Source organism: Caloenas nicobarica, chromosome 2 (assembly GCF_036013445.1).
Source record: "Caloenas nicobarica isolate bCalNic1 chromosome 2, bCalNic1.hap1, whole genome shotgun sequence".
Taxonomy (NCBI): Eukaryota; Metazoa; Chordata; class Aves; order Columbiformes; family Columbidae; genus Caloenas; species Caloenas nicobarica.
In genome coordinates, this window is record NC_088246.1 from 10392677 (window position 1) to 10408587 (window position 15911).

Sequence of the window (15911 nt, forward strand, 5' to 3'; positions counted from 1 at the left end):
CCAGAAAGCATTGTTATGTACAGAAACAACCCATTATAATTTTCTGTATTTATTTAAATCATGGAAGCTCACATGGAGTTCATATAAATCACTTCCCAACTTCTCACTCAAAACTAAAGCTTGTCCTAAGCTGTCTGTCAGGGAAATGAGAGGTGACCTGGTAACTGTCTTAAAATTGTATCACCCACATAAAAATAGTAACATAGTTATCATAGTTAAATCATGTTACTGTAAGGCCACATTCAACACTTTTTTTTGTTATTACACTGATGGGTATGGGATCAGGGTCTTGTAACCACTCTGCATATGAATCTAGCAAGAAAAACAATTATAGTAATAAACTACATGACAAATAGCAGCACTAAGTTACTGGAACAACAGAACAAAAGGCATTTAAAACTTCCTAGTGACACGACACAGGAATGATAGCACTAAATAGACACCGTTGTTCTCTGACTGTGCCAGCATCTAATAAGATTATTTAATGTGGCTGTTGGAGTGAATGCACAGACGCAGTCATTACATTTACTGCAGAGGGGACAGTGAAAGTCATTAAAAACCCAACTCAACAGGAAAAAAATCCTTCCCCACACTGGCAGAGGGCTCCTGCCAGCTCTTGTGTGCCCTCCTGCCCGCTCACACCCCGCTGGGGGGACAGCCCTAATTTTTATGACCCAAGTACCCCAAAGGGGCATTTCTACCCTCAGTACCAACTTTCACCATCCTGCAAGTGGCACTAAAACAGGGTGCTTTGCCTTTTTTTTTTTTTTTTTAAATTTAATTCCTGCTTTCTCAAATTGTTTGGAGCAGCCAGACTGACGTGGCGGGTGTCAAGCACAAAATCTTCCCCAGTTTGGTTTCTTTTCCCCTTCTTTAGGCTGTAAGAACAGGTCCCTTGCTGGTAGTTTTCAGCATCTGAAATAATATGAGGGGCGGCAACATGCAAGATAGTAGAAGATATGAATTTATAACGTGTTTAATAGACTAAGTATCAGCACTAATTCAATGAGAGTAGGAGAAGAAATTGTAAACGACAAAGGCATTTACAGTTAACTGTCTAAGAGAATGCAGGGAAGTAAATCATTACATGAAAAAGGGGCTCCTTTTCTCAACCTACCCTATTAAAAACCCCACTAAAGAGCCAAGGCATTTATTGATTGCTTTCTACTTTCCCACTGCTGAAACTAAGTACTCCTCCTATTTACTTTGATTTAAAAATGCATTATTGTCTACTTTCTAATAAACCAGACAGTGGAACAAGAAACTCAAATTATTCTAAGTTTATTCTTAAAAGTCCGTTTTTTTGGTGTGGGTTTTTTTTTTTTTTTGAAAGACTGAAGGCCTTAATCCTTAAAAGCCTTTTTGAAAGAAATGTTACTAGATGCTGGCCTTGCAGCTGGGCCCAGATTGAAAGTGCACTTACATTTTTATGTTTAGTGCTGAAGGACTCTGAAGTTAGCCCTCGCACTCCACATAAAAGCTTTGGAAAGGGCATTCTTTGCCACTCGTGCAATTCATTCTCTAAGAAAAGGAAATGGAAAGAAAGATTTCATGTCCAGGGCTCCGAGGCCTTTGATCATTTGATGAACATTGGATCCTCAACCTGGGCCTCCAGCTTCTCAGGCCAGACAAAGAGGGTCCCGGCCGCACAGGCTGGGCCGCGGTTCCCGCCCGAACAAAACCTTTGGCGGCCGCACAGTGTGACAGCCTGGGAAAGGCCCACCTCAGCAGGGCTGAGATGCCCGCTCTGCCCTTTGATCTTTCATTTAAATCCTAGCCAAAGCACCAGGTCAGGGGGATTTTGCGTCGCACACCCCCATGGGCAGAGGGGAGCAGGTCAAGAACAAAATGGGGGTGACCGATCTCCAAAAAGCCCTGTGACGCCTTTCTCTGGCCAGTTTCACATGACTTGTCTGGTATTGTGAAGTGCTAAGCCCACACTTAAAATGGAATTTGACATTACATGGTACAATGGAGTCAATAAATGGCATTCTTCAGTGCTTTTACAACAAAGTCAACCCTCCCTTAAGTGGGTGAAAGCCCCAAGCTAGAAAATACTTCTCATTTACTTCTTTATGCGAGTAAATTGCATCTACTTTAAATCTAGTTTTCATTATGGCTTCTCTTTGCTGATGACTGAAATGAGACGAACAAACACCTTACAAAGGTCTATGTTAATTTTACGAAGTACCATTGCTTCTATTTTTAAAGACTAGTTTGTCACGTGGCACATAACAGGCATTAGAAATATCACCGTATTCCTTTACATTTTCCAATGAGCATGAAAAACTGATCTCATCCCACTGAAAAAATTATTTTCAGTACAGTGCTAAGGAGAAGGCAAACACACAACTACTTTTAACATCAGCAGCAAGTCCCACAGGATGCTTGTGGGCAGAAAACTAAGTCCATGTTTGACGAGACATGTTAACAGCCAGAATGCAGAGAGGAAAAAATGCTAAACTCTTCTTTCTAAAGGGACAGAACACCACTATGTCCCACAGGACGGGGATACGCAGGATGCAATAGATGACTGCAAAAGATAGAGTGTATTTTTAAACTACATACAAAATACATCCCTGTTAGAAGATTTTAAACAACAACAGTAAAGTGATTAGAATTCAAAGAACTATAATAATTATTGTTTCTCTGTATAAATTATGTTTTTACAATTAAGCTTTTTTCTTCAAATACACATAAGAGCATAATGCCAGATCAAGGTAGCTTAAGTTCTCAACTTAATAAAGGCAAATAATGATTTTTATTTATTTGCAACCTGATAAGATTTCTGTCCCTCTTAAAATGCAGTTCTATGAAACGGTGATACAAACATGGCCACAGGCATGAGGAAAGGGTACAATATATAAATAAACCCGACTATTATGTCTTTTTAACACATGGTCAGGTTCCCACTTTTACCCTTCTTCCTTTTGAAGACAGTATCAGTATGAAAAATTTGTTTTAGTTCTAACATACAAAGACTATTTCAGAGTTTCTCAAGTACTTCCCACCATGTACCATTTACTGATCAACAAAAACCAAAGGAATAGTCCCATTCTCTAGAGAATCTATAGACTTCATTTTAGACAAATAACAGTATATATTTATGTTGACAGATGATTTCCCACTTCATAAAAGTGCATCTCACAGATAAGGAAACTAAGGACCAGAAAAGTTAAATAAATATTTCAATATTGAACAGATAGTGGCAGAGCTAGGAAAAAAGGATTAGTTGATTTATTTTTCGTCCTCTGTCCTCTTCACTACAGTCTTTTTCCTCCCAAGAGACAAATCTGCCCAGCACATGGTGCCCTGATACCAGCTCTTACAGGTGCTTCGGTGGCAATGGGCAGCTACAAAAATAAAAGTAATCATGTTTGACTATTGTGGCTGGGCAGGTGACAAGGGACTGGGCAACAGTCATGAAGCAGTCCAGGACCTAACTCATGTAAACACAAAACAAAGATCGCACTGCCCCAAGTATCATCTTCTAAAAACTGTAGTAACTATTTTAAATGATAAATTTTAAAATTCAAATACTTCTCAACAGCACAAAACCACCTGCTCGTTTACAAAGCATTTGCGTTTGGTTTGTTTTTTGAAATTGCTATGAAAATAAAACTTAAGAACATTCAAGAAAGAGTACAATTTATCTCTAATTTATTCTCAGATTTTCTGTGAATATTGCTCCCCATGTTGTCATGGCAACACAAGCACATCTTTCAGTACCGAGGAAGTAACAAGCCTTTCGATTCTCACCTTTGGCCATTTTATTGAGAACCATGTCAATTAGAATGTAGGTTCCACTTCTTCCCGCACCATCGCTGCCAACAGAAAGGGAAAAAGAAAAAATAAAGCCTGTGAATGTGCATCTAGACTCAACATGAAGGTACCTGCCCTTAATGTTACGCATGGGGGGAGAGGACAGAACGAGGGGCACTGAGAGAGGAGAAAAAGCTTCCACTGAATTAACGCAATCTGTTTGTGGAAGATTAACTATTAGCCTGCATGGATAACTGGGCTTCGTTTTGATTTTTTAAAACAAGTTGTTTTTATACAATAAAAGCATTTTAAACAACAGTGGAAAAGTGAGTAACCTCAAAACAGGATGCCATTCCTGTTCAAAAAGTGTATATATAATGAGTTTATAGTCACTTGTATATGACATCAAGAACCATGGAATTAGCTGGACCAGAATATAATCCAGAACACTCTCTAAAAATTGCAGATTGCGTTTATACACAGCAGTCAGAGGGAATGCATATCGAGACCTGTTTGAGAACCAAAATATTTGATTACTGAGGGACTACAATCTTTCTTCACTATACATCACGAGTGGCTTGTTTTTTCTTTTTACCTTTAATTCTTCCTTAGTTGTAATGACCAGAAAAAAAAAAATATTACCATGCAATTCCTAAGAAAGAAACAGATCTTAACTTTTGTGTATCATCAGCCCTTCCTCAGAGATATGAGACCGAGCCTTGGAGGGGGGAAGGTCCCTCATCTGAATGCAGCTTGTGTCCCTTTCAGAGAGCAACGTGTAATTGCCAGCATGATGCTCTTTTAGAGCTGCTGTTAGCAAACATAATTAAGACTTAAGTAAAAGCTTTTTTTCTTTCCCTCCCCAAAATTTTTACAAAGGTGCATGTGTGACCAATTAGACTGGTATGTAGTTTTATTAATTAAGCCATTATTTTTATTGATAGCTCAATTTGTATACAGGAATTAGTGAAAGGAAAAAAATAATAGAACAGCATGAAGCGCGTTATTACATTTTGTTTACAGGCAGGCTACGAAACTTAATTTTTGTTAAGTCCCTGTGGACAGAGGTTTTTTTCTTTCAGCTACTAGATCACTGCTTAGAGAAAAGGAGGTAATGTTAATAATTTTTTTTCCTTCTATGGCTATGAAGGAAACAAAGACACAATCTTATTAGTTAAGTCGAATAACGAGAGACAAAGCAGCGATCAGACCTAATAAAAACAAAACTACCAAGCGGATGGTAGACATTTCCATCCATCACAGCAAGGAAAGAGCAAGAAACTTGAAGCCTCTTCATTCTGCATCAAATATTGCTTTTCTCAGGCTTCCCGAATGCAATGCAAACAAGCCTGTTCCAGAGCGTTCATCTCTGCAGAGGAACTCCTTGCACCCCATGGAAGGTGACTCTGCTGAGCCACGGGTGGGAAACACGTCCCCTCCTTCCTCACTCCCACCCAAAATCGAGTGCCACAGGTCAAACAACCGCCCTCTTAGCAGGGCGGGTTTTCTGTCTTATCTACACGAATATCTTCAGTAAATAACTGCAATATTCTTCTTATAACCCAGAACCTCCAACGGTAAACCCAACTATTAACATTACAATGGTGAAGTTTTCCATTGACCTGCCCAATAGCTTTCATGTGCATCTATCAGACTGTCAGGCCTAAAGATAATCTGTGTTTAAAGGATTACTTAATCTCAGGGTAGGTTTCCACTCCCTGACATTGCCGCCTTCTTAGCATGATCGCTAAAAGTAAGCAAAGAAGAAATAAACCATAACTGAGTGTTAATGAAATAAAGAAGACTAAATTGGGAGGGAATGCAAGGATTCACTATCGTTTTCAAGGAGATTTATGAAATTGAAGTGCTACTTATATTTGAAAGGTTGGCCATACTTTAAGTCATGGCACAACATGTACAAAATCATAGAAAAGGATAATTTTATTATGAAAACAGATCTTAAGCATTAATTAGCATTAAAATCAGATTAATTATATATAATACCTTTGGCTTACCTCACTATCTGTTTAATGATTCATCTAAAGCTTTAATTTGCCCATTTTGTTTATATCTATAGGAAATTCTTACACATACAAATCTCTCTAAAGCTATTTTAGAAATTGTACTTGCCTGCAATGAACAACTACTGGACAAGAGCGACCCCTGTAGCACTTGTTTACTTTTCTGAAATAAAACAGACACAAGAAATTAATTAAGCGTATTACATACTGTTCCTTTAGCCAACTATCAAAAATAAGCAATGAGAAAAAGCAAATATTTCAGTCTTTAAAGAAATAGTCAGGTTGATAATTTCCTAATATAACAAGCAGTTGTTACATACATAACTTTGTTTAAAGTTTGCTTCTGCTTTGCTGCTGTAGAAATCCCAGACAACATCCCATTATTGCTGTTGGCTATGCAAAATAAACAATGTCTTTTCTCAAATGTCTCGTCTTATCTCCAAAACTAAGACTATCTTGAGATGGTTTAATGTGAAAGCCAACTTTGAGTTCATGAGCTTGCTCAAAGAAATACTGAGGGGCATTAAACTGAATCCAAAATCAAATATGGCTATGCTGGAATAGTTTGCACAATGTGTGCTGATTCATAAAACCAGTTCTCCCCAGAAAGGTAAACACCAAATCTCCTGAAAAGTTTCTCAGAAAATTCTAAAACGTAATCTATTGTGGTAAAAATAACTAAGACCATCAGTAAGCTTTACTGCTTTGGTTCTAGTGAAGAATTCTTATGTATTTAATATTTACACTTTACTGTCTTCTCTAGCTTCTTCATTAAACATTCTCAGTGGCAAGAGAATATATGTGAAGTCAATCAACAAAATGCAGCTACAGAATAGGTCTGCTGGTATGTAAACTCAATGAATTAACTAGTGCTGAAGCAAACCAAGATAGTCAGTCTAAGAACAGAACCCACTAAATTGTTTTAAATCTATTTAAATTGCCTTACAATAACCAAAATCCTAAACCCTCTCTTCTGCTCTAGGATATATTTTGCATGTCAAATATGTTACAGGCCCAAAAAGTCATAAAATATGCACACATATGTTAACAAGGCGAGCCGAATAAAGGCTAAAATGGGAAAGCATTGCTTCGAGAAATCAAAACCTTTCATTCAGTTTCCTTGATGAGATGTTTGGGTTTACTGGAGCTAGGAGGTCCCTACAACACCGTTTCCCAGGGCAGCTCCCAAGGGATGCCCAGGTGCCCTAACGGTCCCCAGCTCAGCCCAAGTGTCACACAGGGTGCTGGCTGCTAAACCAAAGCAAGCTGCTGGAATCTGGCAAGTGTGGTACCATGTTATTATGAATTTTAAAGCACAGCTAACCTACTGAATCATTTAGTTCTTGGCTATTCATCTATTCACTAACATCTGCGCTGTGAAAACATGCATATATCTTTAACCATTGCTTACAGGATAGCCTGAAGGTGCCTAAAGTTCTCGATCTGACAGGGAGTCGGGATACCTGGAACTCAACCCAAACAGGCTACAGAGGTACAAGTGATGTCCCATTAAACCGTGTTTTCACATTCTGCTTTTTATTATTTAAGATTCTAACCAAACTTGATAACAGTGTTAAGTTCTTGCAATGATTCCCTTTAAACATTAGAATTCAGAAATTTTTCACAATTCTTACTCTTTTGCTTACTGACGTAAATCATACTTGCAGAGACATTTTGTCTCTCTATATATTCCTTGGATGTAAGTAATTAATGCAGTAGAACAACGTTCTATGAAATAAGTGGTAAGTCATTGAGAAGCACCTGACTTTAGAAGTTAAATGGACCATTTATATGTCCATAAATGCATATATACACAGGCACAACCAAGCAAAACTTCAATGACTTAAGCTGCAGTAGAGTTTTCATCTAAATGAATCATTCAATACTTGATGGCCATATCTGAGGCTCAACTCCTTCTATACAATACAAAGCCTGATCTTTATCTTTTGTATTGCACAGTAAATTATATTTGAAATGTCTGTAACAACAAGTGATACAGTCAGTCTGCATCTCCCTGTGTGCAGCTGGTCATCCTCCCTCCACCCCCCATCATGTGCATTCATAAAGAGTAGTTTTTGCATTTAAAGTATTAAATAAAAGCTAAATAATTACAGAGGGGTATTTACCATTTCTTTTTCTGCTTGTGTGGTTCCTTTGTTCCTTGTATGGCACCACTAATATGACATTTGCGTGTTGTGACTAGCCATCTACCAAAGTCCTGATACAATTTCAACGACAAACTTGATCTAAACCTATCAGTAAATCAGACCTCCCAGGAAATCAGACAGCCAGAGACACACGTTATGGAAAGACACCTTGTATGTGTCAGTTTTATTGAAGGCGTTTCAGACATTTTCATTATCACACATTTCAGAAAACACATTAAAACAAAGTGTTTCAATCCAGCTGGTTCATAGCTTTGTCTATATATAGTTTATGAAAATATTTAGAAGTGCAGCAACATCTCATTTTATTCTTAGTTCTGGCTAATGAGAGTGAGCTGAAAATTCATCAGTAAGCAAAGTTCTTTAATATTGAAGAAAATATATATTTTATATATATATATATATACACATATACAGGAAGAATTAACTTAGAAAGAATGATTAGTAATACAAACCAACCCTTGGCTCATTGAGTGAAAAAGAAATCATCATGCAAACCATCAGCAAGCAAAGGTCAGAGGTCGTTAGAGGCTCAGAAAAGGGGTTTCCCACATTGTCCCTGCAGCAGAGTCACAGTTTCCAATGATCACTTTTGTGACTATGCAACTGGGCTCATATTACTAGCTGCAACATCACAAAAATGACACTGGCAACCGCTAATTAGCTGGCAAAATAAGAATTTGTCCATTTTTAAAGTGAGCAGTGTTAGTAAATGCCATTGCACACAGCGAGAAGTGATAGCATAATAGATATATATTTTAAGCAAAGCCCTCACATGTGATGCTAATTATCTTTTAGCTTAGCAGTCCCTCTTTAAAGTGTAAATGTGCTCCCTCTGGGCTCAAGAAATATTTAATTACACATATCAGTGCATGACTAACAAGCTAGTCCAGAGCAATAATGATTGGTCTATTGTTCAAAATGAAATTAGGACTCCAGAAGCATTTAAAACTGACCAGTGGTTTCTACAGTAGCCTCACCTCTCAGGGACTGTCTTTTGTACAGATTTTTTAAAATATATAGAATAATCTCTTTTTGGCAATTTATACCTACGTTATGAAAGTATGATAGATTATTCCACAAGGCTTAATGTATCTGCTAAATGCAAAATCATCTAAAACATTGTCTGATACACAGCAAGAAAAATGTAAGCTTTCAAAGAGACTTGCAAAATTTACTTCAATAAAAATTTCAAGGTCCATATTTCCACAGACTCTGGGCAAGGTAATTTTGGGAATCCAATTTTTCTTGGTGATGAATCATAAAAAATAGAGGGTTGGTTATGTATATGCTTAATTTCATATATGTATGTGAATATATAAATATACACACATATCCATATATATATACAAACACACTGAATGCACATAAAAACATAGATTAAAAGAAATGAGAGCAGCCCCTTCCTAGCACTACCCTACTATGAGTACGGTAGCGCTGTCAAGATGTTTATTCTGGGGGCTTTATGACTCAGCTGTTGTAATCCAGCAGAGTTTGTACTTTAAATAGGAAGCTTCAGGTGCAAAACATGTATTGTATAAATGAATCCCAAATAGATTTTAGCAATAGTGCATTAGGGGTTTTTTGTTGTTAAAAAACCAGCAGCATCAGATGACCAAGAAAACTGAGATTCATAGACCAGCTACTGTGCATGCCAAAATTCCTTTTCAGGCGGAATTTTACTATGCATTCAGTATTATGAGTTCATCGTACAAAATCTGCACGTAGCAAATGATTACAGTACTCTACACTGGACTGTGAGTACATATTAAATGAACACTCAGAATGCAATTAAATCTTAACAGGTTCATTCCCATACTGGCTTTAAATACAAAGAATGGCAGCTCCACTACTTTTCTCATCTAGTTATAATTTTTCAAAGTACTGCACAACATTTCTTCATCATGGCTATTTAACCCTTACAAAATGCTACTCTAAGCAGCACTTTCTTGGCCATGTGAACTGTGACTTACTGTAGACCTAATCCTGCAGCTCACGCAGGGACCTCGATTTGTACTGAAGCAAGTCGGAGTCAAGGTGCTCCGAATTTCAGACGTCCTGGCTGTACAGGCTCATTTATAGTCTAGTTAGAACTGCTAGCAAATTTGCCACTGACTTTAAAAAGGGCAAAATTGGACAGTGTGTTGGCTCCACGCTGCAGCCTCACGCGGCTGAATGGAACCAATTCAGAATTTCCACTACAGGAATTCACTACAGGCAACTTGCACAGTGCCACAAGAAAAGGGAAATCAACCTATAAAAATCACATTAGAGTTTGAAAAAAACCTTGAAAATTCGATTATAATTTCAACTCCATCCTATGGCTGTGGTTCCTTCCTCCACTACTGCTTTTGCGTTGCAATTCTGTAGCATACCCTTATATTCTCACCTCACCAGAGTTCCTACTCAGTGTGAGATGACTCTTTGCTTTGAAAAGCCTTGCAATATGAACAAGAATACTGAAGGATGAAGGGTGGCATTTAGTCCTAAGTTTTTAAGAGTAAAATTCTGCCAACAGTCAACTGCGCAACCAGCTCCCATTGGATAAACACCAGGTTCTCCCCCCAGGTGCAGATACGTAATTCTGACTGGCATCAGTCAGAGCTCCCGGCACTTAGTGAAAGAAACAAGTTGGACCTTTTGAGCACTGAGCCCCTTATAATCACTTTGGGGGGTTGTAGATAATATTGTAGTACAGAGAGGAAATCACACGATCCCACTGGCTGCTTGCAGATTGAGAACCAACTCCCCAAACCTCCTGGAGATTCTTTTCATTACTCGTAAGCGCATCGCTGTGGATTAGCTGATGCAGGTGAACACCTACCCACGATGCACTGGGCACAGTTTGCAATCAAATGAAGATTATTTCACTCCAGTATTTATCATGCATGGCTTTAATTTTCAAATTAAAATTTAGATAGACACAGCAAACATTACAGAAAGTGGCAAGGACTTTCACAGGTTTTGCCTTTGTATATTTGTATTTTAAAGCCATGTTGACCTTCTTTAAAGTTCCAGAGGGTATGCTTTGTCAACATTTTCACCTGCTTTCTCAAATTCACCTGCTTTTTCTCAAATTTCCACCGTCCTGCAGCCCAAGAAGGTCTAGAGACCTCACTGTTTCATCCCTACATGCAAATGCTCTTGTGGGAATACCATTATTGTTTTTTTCACGCGTGCTTGTGCTACAAAATTTATTTGTGAGATTCCTGCAATAAGGATCATAGAGGAGCCACACAAAAAGCCTGGGCATTGCAGAATGGATAAATACTTGGAAAACAAAGAAATACAGAAGCACTGAGGAGCTGTACAAAGGGAAGAAAGGTGTCGATCTCCAAATGGGAAATGAGTATGTCTTAAAACCAGGCAACACCTATGTGTGAGACAACGCTGAACATCAACCTTTTGTGTTAGTTTAGCATTGTGGCATCACAGGCTGAGGACCCCCCTTTCGAATCAGAAATATTTAAAGGACAATTAAAAGGACAAGTTTAGTTCCTCAGGTCGGCATCGTCTCAAACGAACTGTCATACTCTGTGCTTTACCTGCGGAAATCCAGAAGCGATCGCGTGGAAGCAGGAACCCTCTGATCGTTCCAGCTGAGAAAGTGGAACTGTGTCACCGTGCGGGTCTCGTTCGTCTGCAGGTTCTTCAGGTAGAAGCTCCTCACAAGGAAATCCTCGCACCAGATGTGCTCAGAGACAAGGTTTACCTACACCCCACGGGAAGGAACAAACGGAGATCAGCAATTTTGGTTGGAAGCCACATCTTCAGGTTCGCCGGTGTTGGCTGTCTGGGATGAAGGAATTGCATGGAAGTTTTATCTTTATTAGCAAATGGGTCAGTGCTGGGAATATTTTTTTTTTTTTCTTTTTTGATTTAGCAATCAGTATAGCTGTCAGGAAGGGGTTAGCTGCCACTGCTATTTTACTGAAAACATGCAAAAAAATTCTCGACAGTTTTAATGCAAAAGAAAAAAACCACCAAATTGAACCTTGATATCATTATGTGAATACAAAAGAAGCTGCCTGAAAATACGTTAGACTGTCAGTCGCTTTCTACTCGGAAACGCCCACAATGCATTGCCCAGGCCACCCTCAGAGGTCGTAAAAATCTGACACATGAGAAGTGAAAAGTCGGATTCTTCTACTATGAAGAAAAATAAGCATTAAAAAATGGAGCTTATTTGCAGAGTTAATATTTTCAGAATACGAGTTTGTTCGCATTTTAGTTTAAATAACAATATTTCCTCACATTTTCCTATGCTTTGTATTTGGCATTGCAGTATTATTTTCTTCCTCTACTCAGCCGGATAACTGGAAAAATCTGACAGCCATTGTCAATCTTACATTGCAACAAAAACGGTGATATGGTATTTTGGGCTAGAAATGTAAAGCTGAACATAAAAATCTATATATTTGTTGTTGTGACTGAGGCAAGAGGTAAAAATAGATAGCATTAATTACTAAAGCTATATAGAGGTTTTTCTACAAAGACATACACATGGCCTTCCTAAGGCAAAATTCACTAGTTCTAAAAATACTATTTTCCTATAAAATATGAATACACGCTTTCATATTTTGACCACTTGCAAAACCATTTGAAAAGCAAAATCACTGTCCTTTTTTCATTCCAATACTTGGCTCATGATTTACCGGATTTTATTCAGCAGAAACTACCTTGCTATTAAAACTGTGCTCAATTCTTTTTCAAATCTAAAACTACTCAAAGGCACACAAAATATATTTAAGAGCCCTCAGCTCGACCTCCAGGCTAGACCGCCTTGAACATCGTTTTGCCCTGTGTGAAATGAACCCGTACACTTACTGTCACGTTCACAACCAGATATTTTGTTTAGGTACCTCGTAGATGTGGTAGAGGTTTGACCCTTCGTCTGGCCAATAGTGGTAGCACTGTTTGACTCCGTTTTCGGCGAGGGGTGTCAGCATGACAATAACGACACAGCCGTTCTCCCAGACCATCTGCAGACAAAGAAAGACACCGTGGCCACATTGTGACTGCCTAATTACTGCGTGACATGTATAATTACTGCACTCAGACACACAATCAAAATTTATTCCATTCACAGGAAATTTATTTCATTTTCATTAGACACTTTTCCTCTGCAGCTGCTTTCAAATCCATGAATAAACTGGCACCATATTTTGCAGGCGTCCATGAAATATTAAAGAATTTCCAGCGATTTCAATTCGGGTCTTCCACAAAATCTCTCCTCGATTCTGGTACCATGTTCAGCTGCTTTTCTGTCAAACTTGTAGATCCACAAAGGGAACACTGAACGATGCTTGCAGAACACACAACTATTTGGGATTTGGTATTTAATACTAAAGCAGTGTGGACCTACTGAAGTCGCATGTACTGAAACCTGTCTGTATCCTCAACCCTCTTTCTTTTTACAGCTTGCCAGGTAGCAAAAGCTACTGAACTGCTGCATTGCTGAAACAATCGTAAAAGTTACAGCTCAACAACAGTAATGAAGAAAAGGCAGGAAAAATCCAACTCAAATCTGTCCATCCAGAAACATTTCAGATGGAGAAACTGTCCCTCCAAAAGCCCACTTATAAAAGATTTGTTGCAAATGTGCATTACCTTCTCTTCTTTCTTTCTTCCTTTCCTCCATATTTTTTTCTCTTCCCTTTAATTTTTCCCTATTTTCTTTGTTCCCTTTTTTTTTCCCTCTCCTTTTTATTTTTTCCTATTCTCTTTTTATATTTTCCTTCTCTTTTTCCTTATTTCTTTTTGATCTTCCATTTATTTTTTCCTTATTTTTTTATATATACAATTTTTTAAAAAATTATTTTTCTTTCTCTCCCACCCCTGCCCATTCTCTATCTTTTTTTTCCCTAGACATAGAAGGAAAATCCAACCCATGCTGCAGACTGTGCACTGACAGAGCACAGGTACAGCGGGAACAGAGGAAAACAGTGTATTTTCACTACCCACATGATTGCTTAATAATTTAGAGCAGCCAGAGAGTGGGATACAGGAATCCAGCGCATCCTTAACTAAAGGATTTGTGGATGTCTCCCACAAACGGCAGAAAAAGAGAGATGCTCTGGTCTGGCGTCTCTCTGTTCCAAACACAGCCCCAGGCTGAACAAAAAGGCTCCTATGAATTAATACCAAGCAGCACAATCACTAAAACCTGTTATTATTATGCTGTACATTGATGTTATATTTGCATACAACTTTCATTGTCTTTTTGCTAGCATATAAAATTACTGAATGAAGAGTAAACTGCTCTTTTTGTGAAGGGTTATGTTTATTTCACAGAAATATTTATAAGCAACTGTATTGACATGTAAATTTCGTAAACAAAAAAGGCCTTTGTCTAAACTGTGCAAAAATGAGATGATACATTCAATTCAAGGATTATTTTTTTTTAATTACATATCAAGTAAAAAGGTTTCCCATTCATGGATAATGATGTTGTGTTCTCTTTTAAGAATAGCTCGCGTATAGAGAAACAAATAGCATTTTTCTTCTTTTTTTTTTTTTTTTTCCTTTTGCAACATAATTAAAGCAACTTTTAAGACCAGCTTAGAATTATTTAGAGAAATGAATCTAGGGATTGCACAGAATAGAGTTATAAATAATTTTGAACAGAAGCGGGGGAAAAAATTACAGTGGAATGTAAGGGATAAAAATAATCTTTCTTATCTTGTTTCTTTTTTCCCCTTGAAAAGATTTTTTAAATAAAAATATCTGTAATCCACTCATCCTTCTGTTAAAAACTCATAGTGGCACAAAATCACTCAAAAATACTTTAAATTGACAGATAATTTCTTTTATAGAAAGAGGTAGATTTATAATTTGTATCTTTTTTTGTACAGCATTTGTTTTAGGCCACAGCTGGGAACTTTCTTTGTATGTAAAGAAGACGATACAGATTTCATTGATTCTAAAGCAGGTTCACCTTTTTCAGTCAGCAATCAGACTAAGATAAGAATACAAAACATGCATCTTACTTTAAAACTAGCCCCACTAAATCAGTACTTTCATCACATAACGATTTAATGTGCCTCTGGAAGGTATAGAAGCTCATTGAAGCCATTACGAAAATGAGGAGAAACACAGTTTTTATGAGTGTAATAAAAATACAATGATCTAGACCATAAACTAATCATCTAGCACTCTGCTTGTGCCACCCAAGTGTAACATTATAAGAGCCCACTCATTTAGAGAGGAATCCTTACAGTTTGGCAACCCAGTTCATTGGTTCAAAGGCACAGCATTTCATTAGAGAGGGGCCTGTCTGCATCTCTGAAGATTTCATTAAGCATAAATCCAAATGAAAGTTAATTTAAACAAACAATTTCAAAGTTACTCCGGGGTATAATATTTCCTTTAGGTCATTGTGTGAAAATGTAGAAGTCAAATCTACTAAATCAAGAAGGCAATAAATAGAATGCAGTGCTGTCACCCCTGTTACAAGCAATTGTCACTGCATCTCCTGCGCTTACTGTTGAGACGGGATTTTCACTAAGACCCACCGCCTGTGACTGGAGGACTACAGCATTTTCTTTGCTTCCTTGCTAACTTAAATATTAGACCATCAGGCTGTTATCTGCATTTCTTTCCAAATAAAGCAGAAGTGGGATGAGTCAAAGGCAGTTCACAGAGTTTCATACTGTCTCCTGTTCATCGCCTCATCTTTAACTTGGTGATGGGTGCTTGGGAAGCTACATCTCCCAACACCTAACGCGTTGTGTGCTCAGTGTCCACACGTGGCCAAGCAGAAAGTGGCCCCAAGAAGCGTGTCTTTGTAATGACAGAACCGATTGTACAGACCTGGTCTGCACAGTCTCAGTCCAGTGTCTGGAGAAGCACTTCTGGGTACCAAAGAGACATTTCAGCTGGGCTTGAGAACAAGGGAGGAGGTTCAGTTGCAAATTCACGTAGTTCTTAACTTCGTACGCTTGCAAAATAGAAAGTAACTCAA

The 15911-nt window shown here is 38.0% G+C and overlaps 1 protein-coding gene across 1 annotated transcript in view; it reads right to left on the reverse strand.

The window, feature by feature from the left end:
- PTPRN2 (protein tyrosine phosphatase receptor type N2) overlaps positions 1-15911 on the reverse strand; it is a 652409-nt gene that overhangs the window by 19357 nt on the left and 617141 nt on the right. Inside the window, 4 exon segments of the mRNA XM_065628527.1 lie at positions 3760-3824; positions 5893-5946; positions 11494-11660; positions 12811-12930. Coding sequence (XP_065484599.1) covers positions 3760-3824; positions 5893-5946; positions 11494-11660; positions 12811-12930 — 406 coding nt within the window.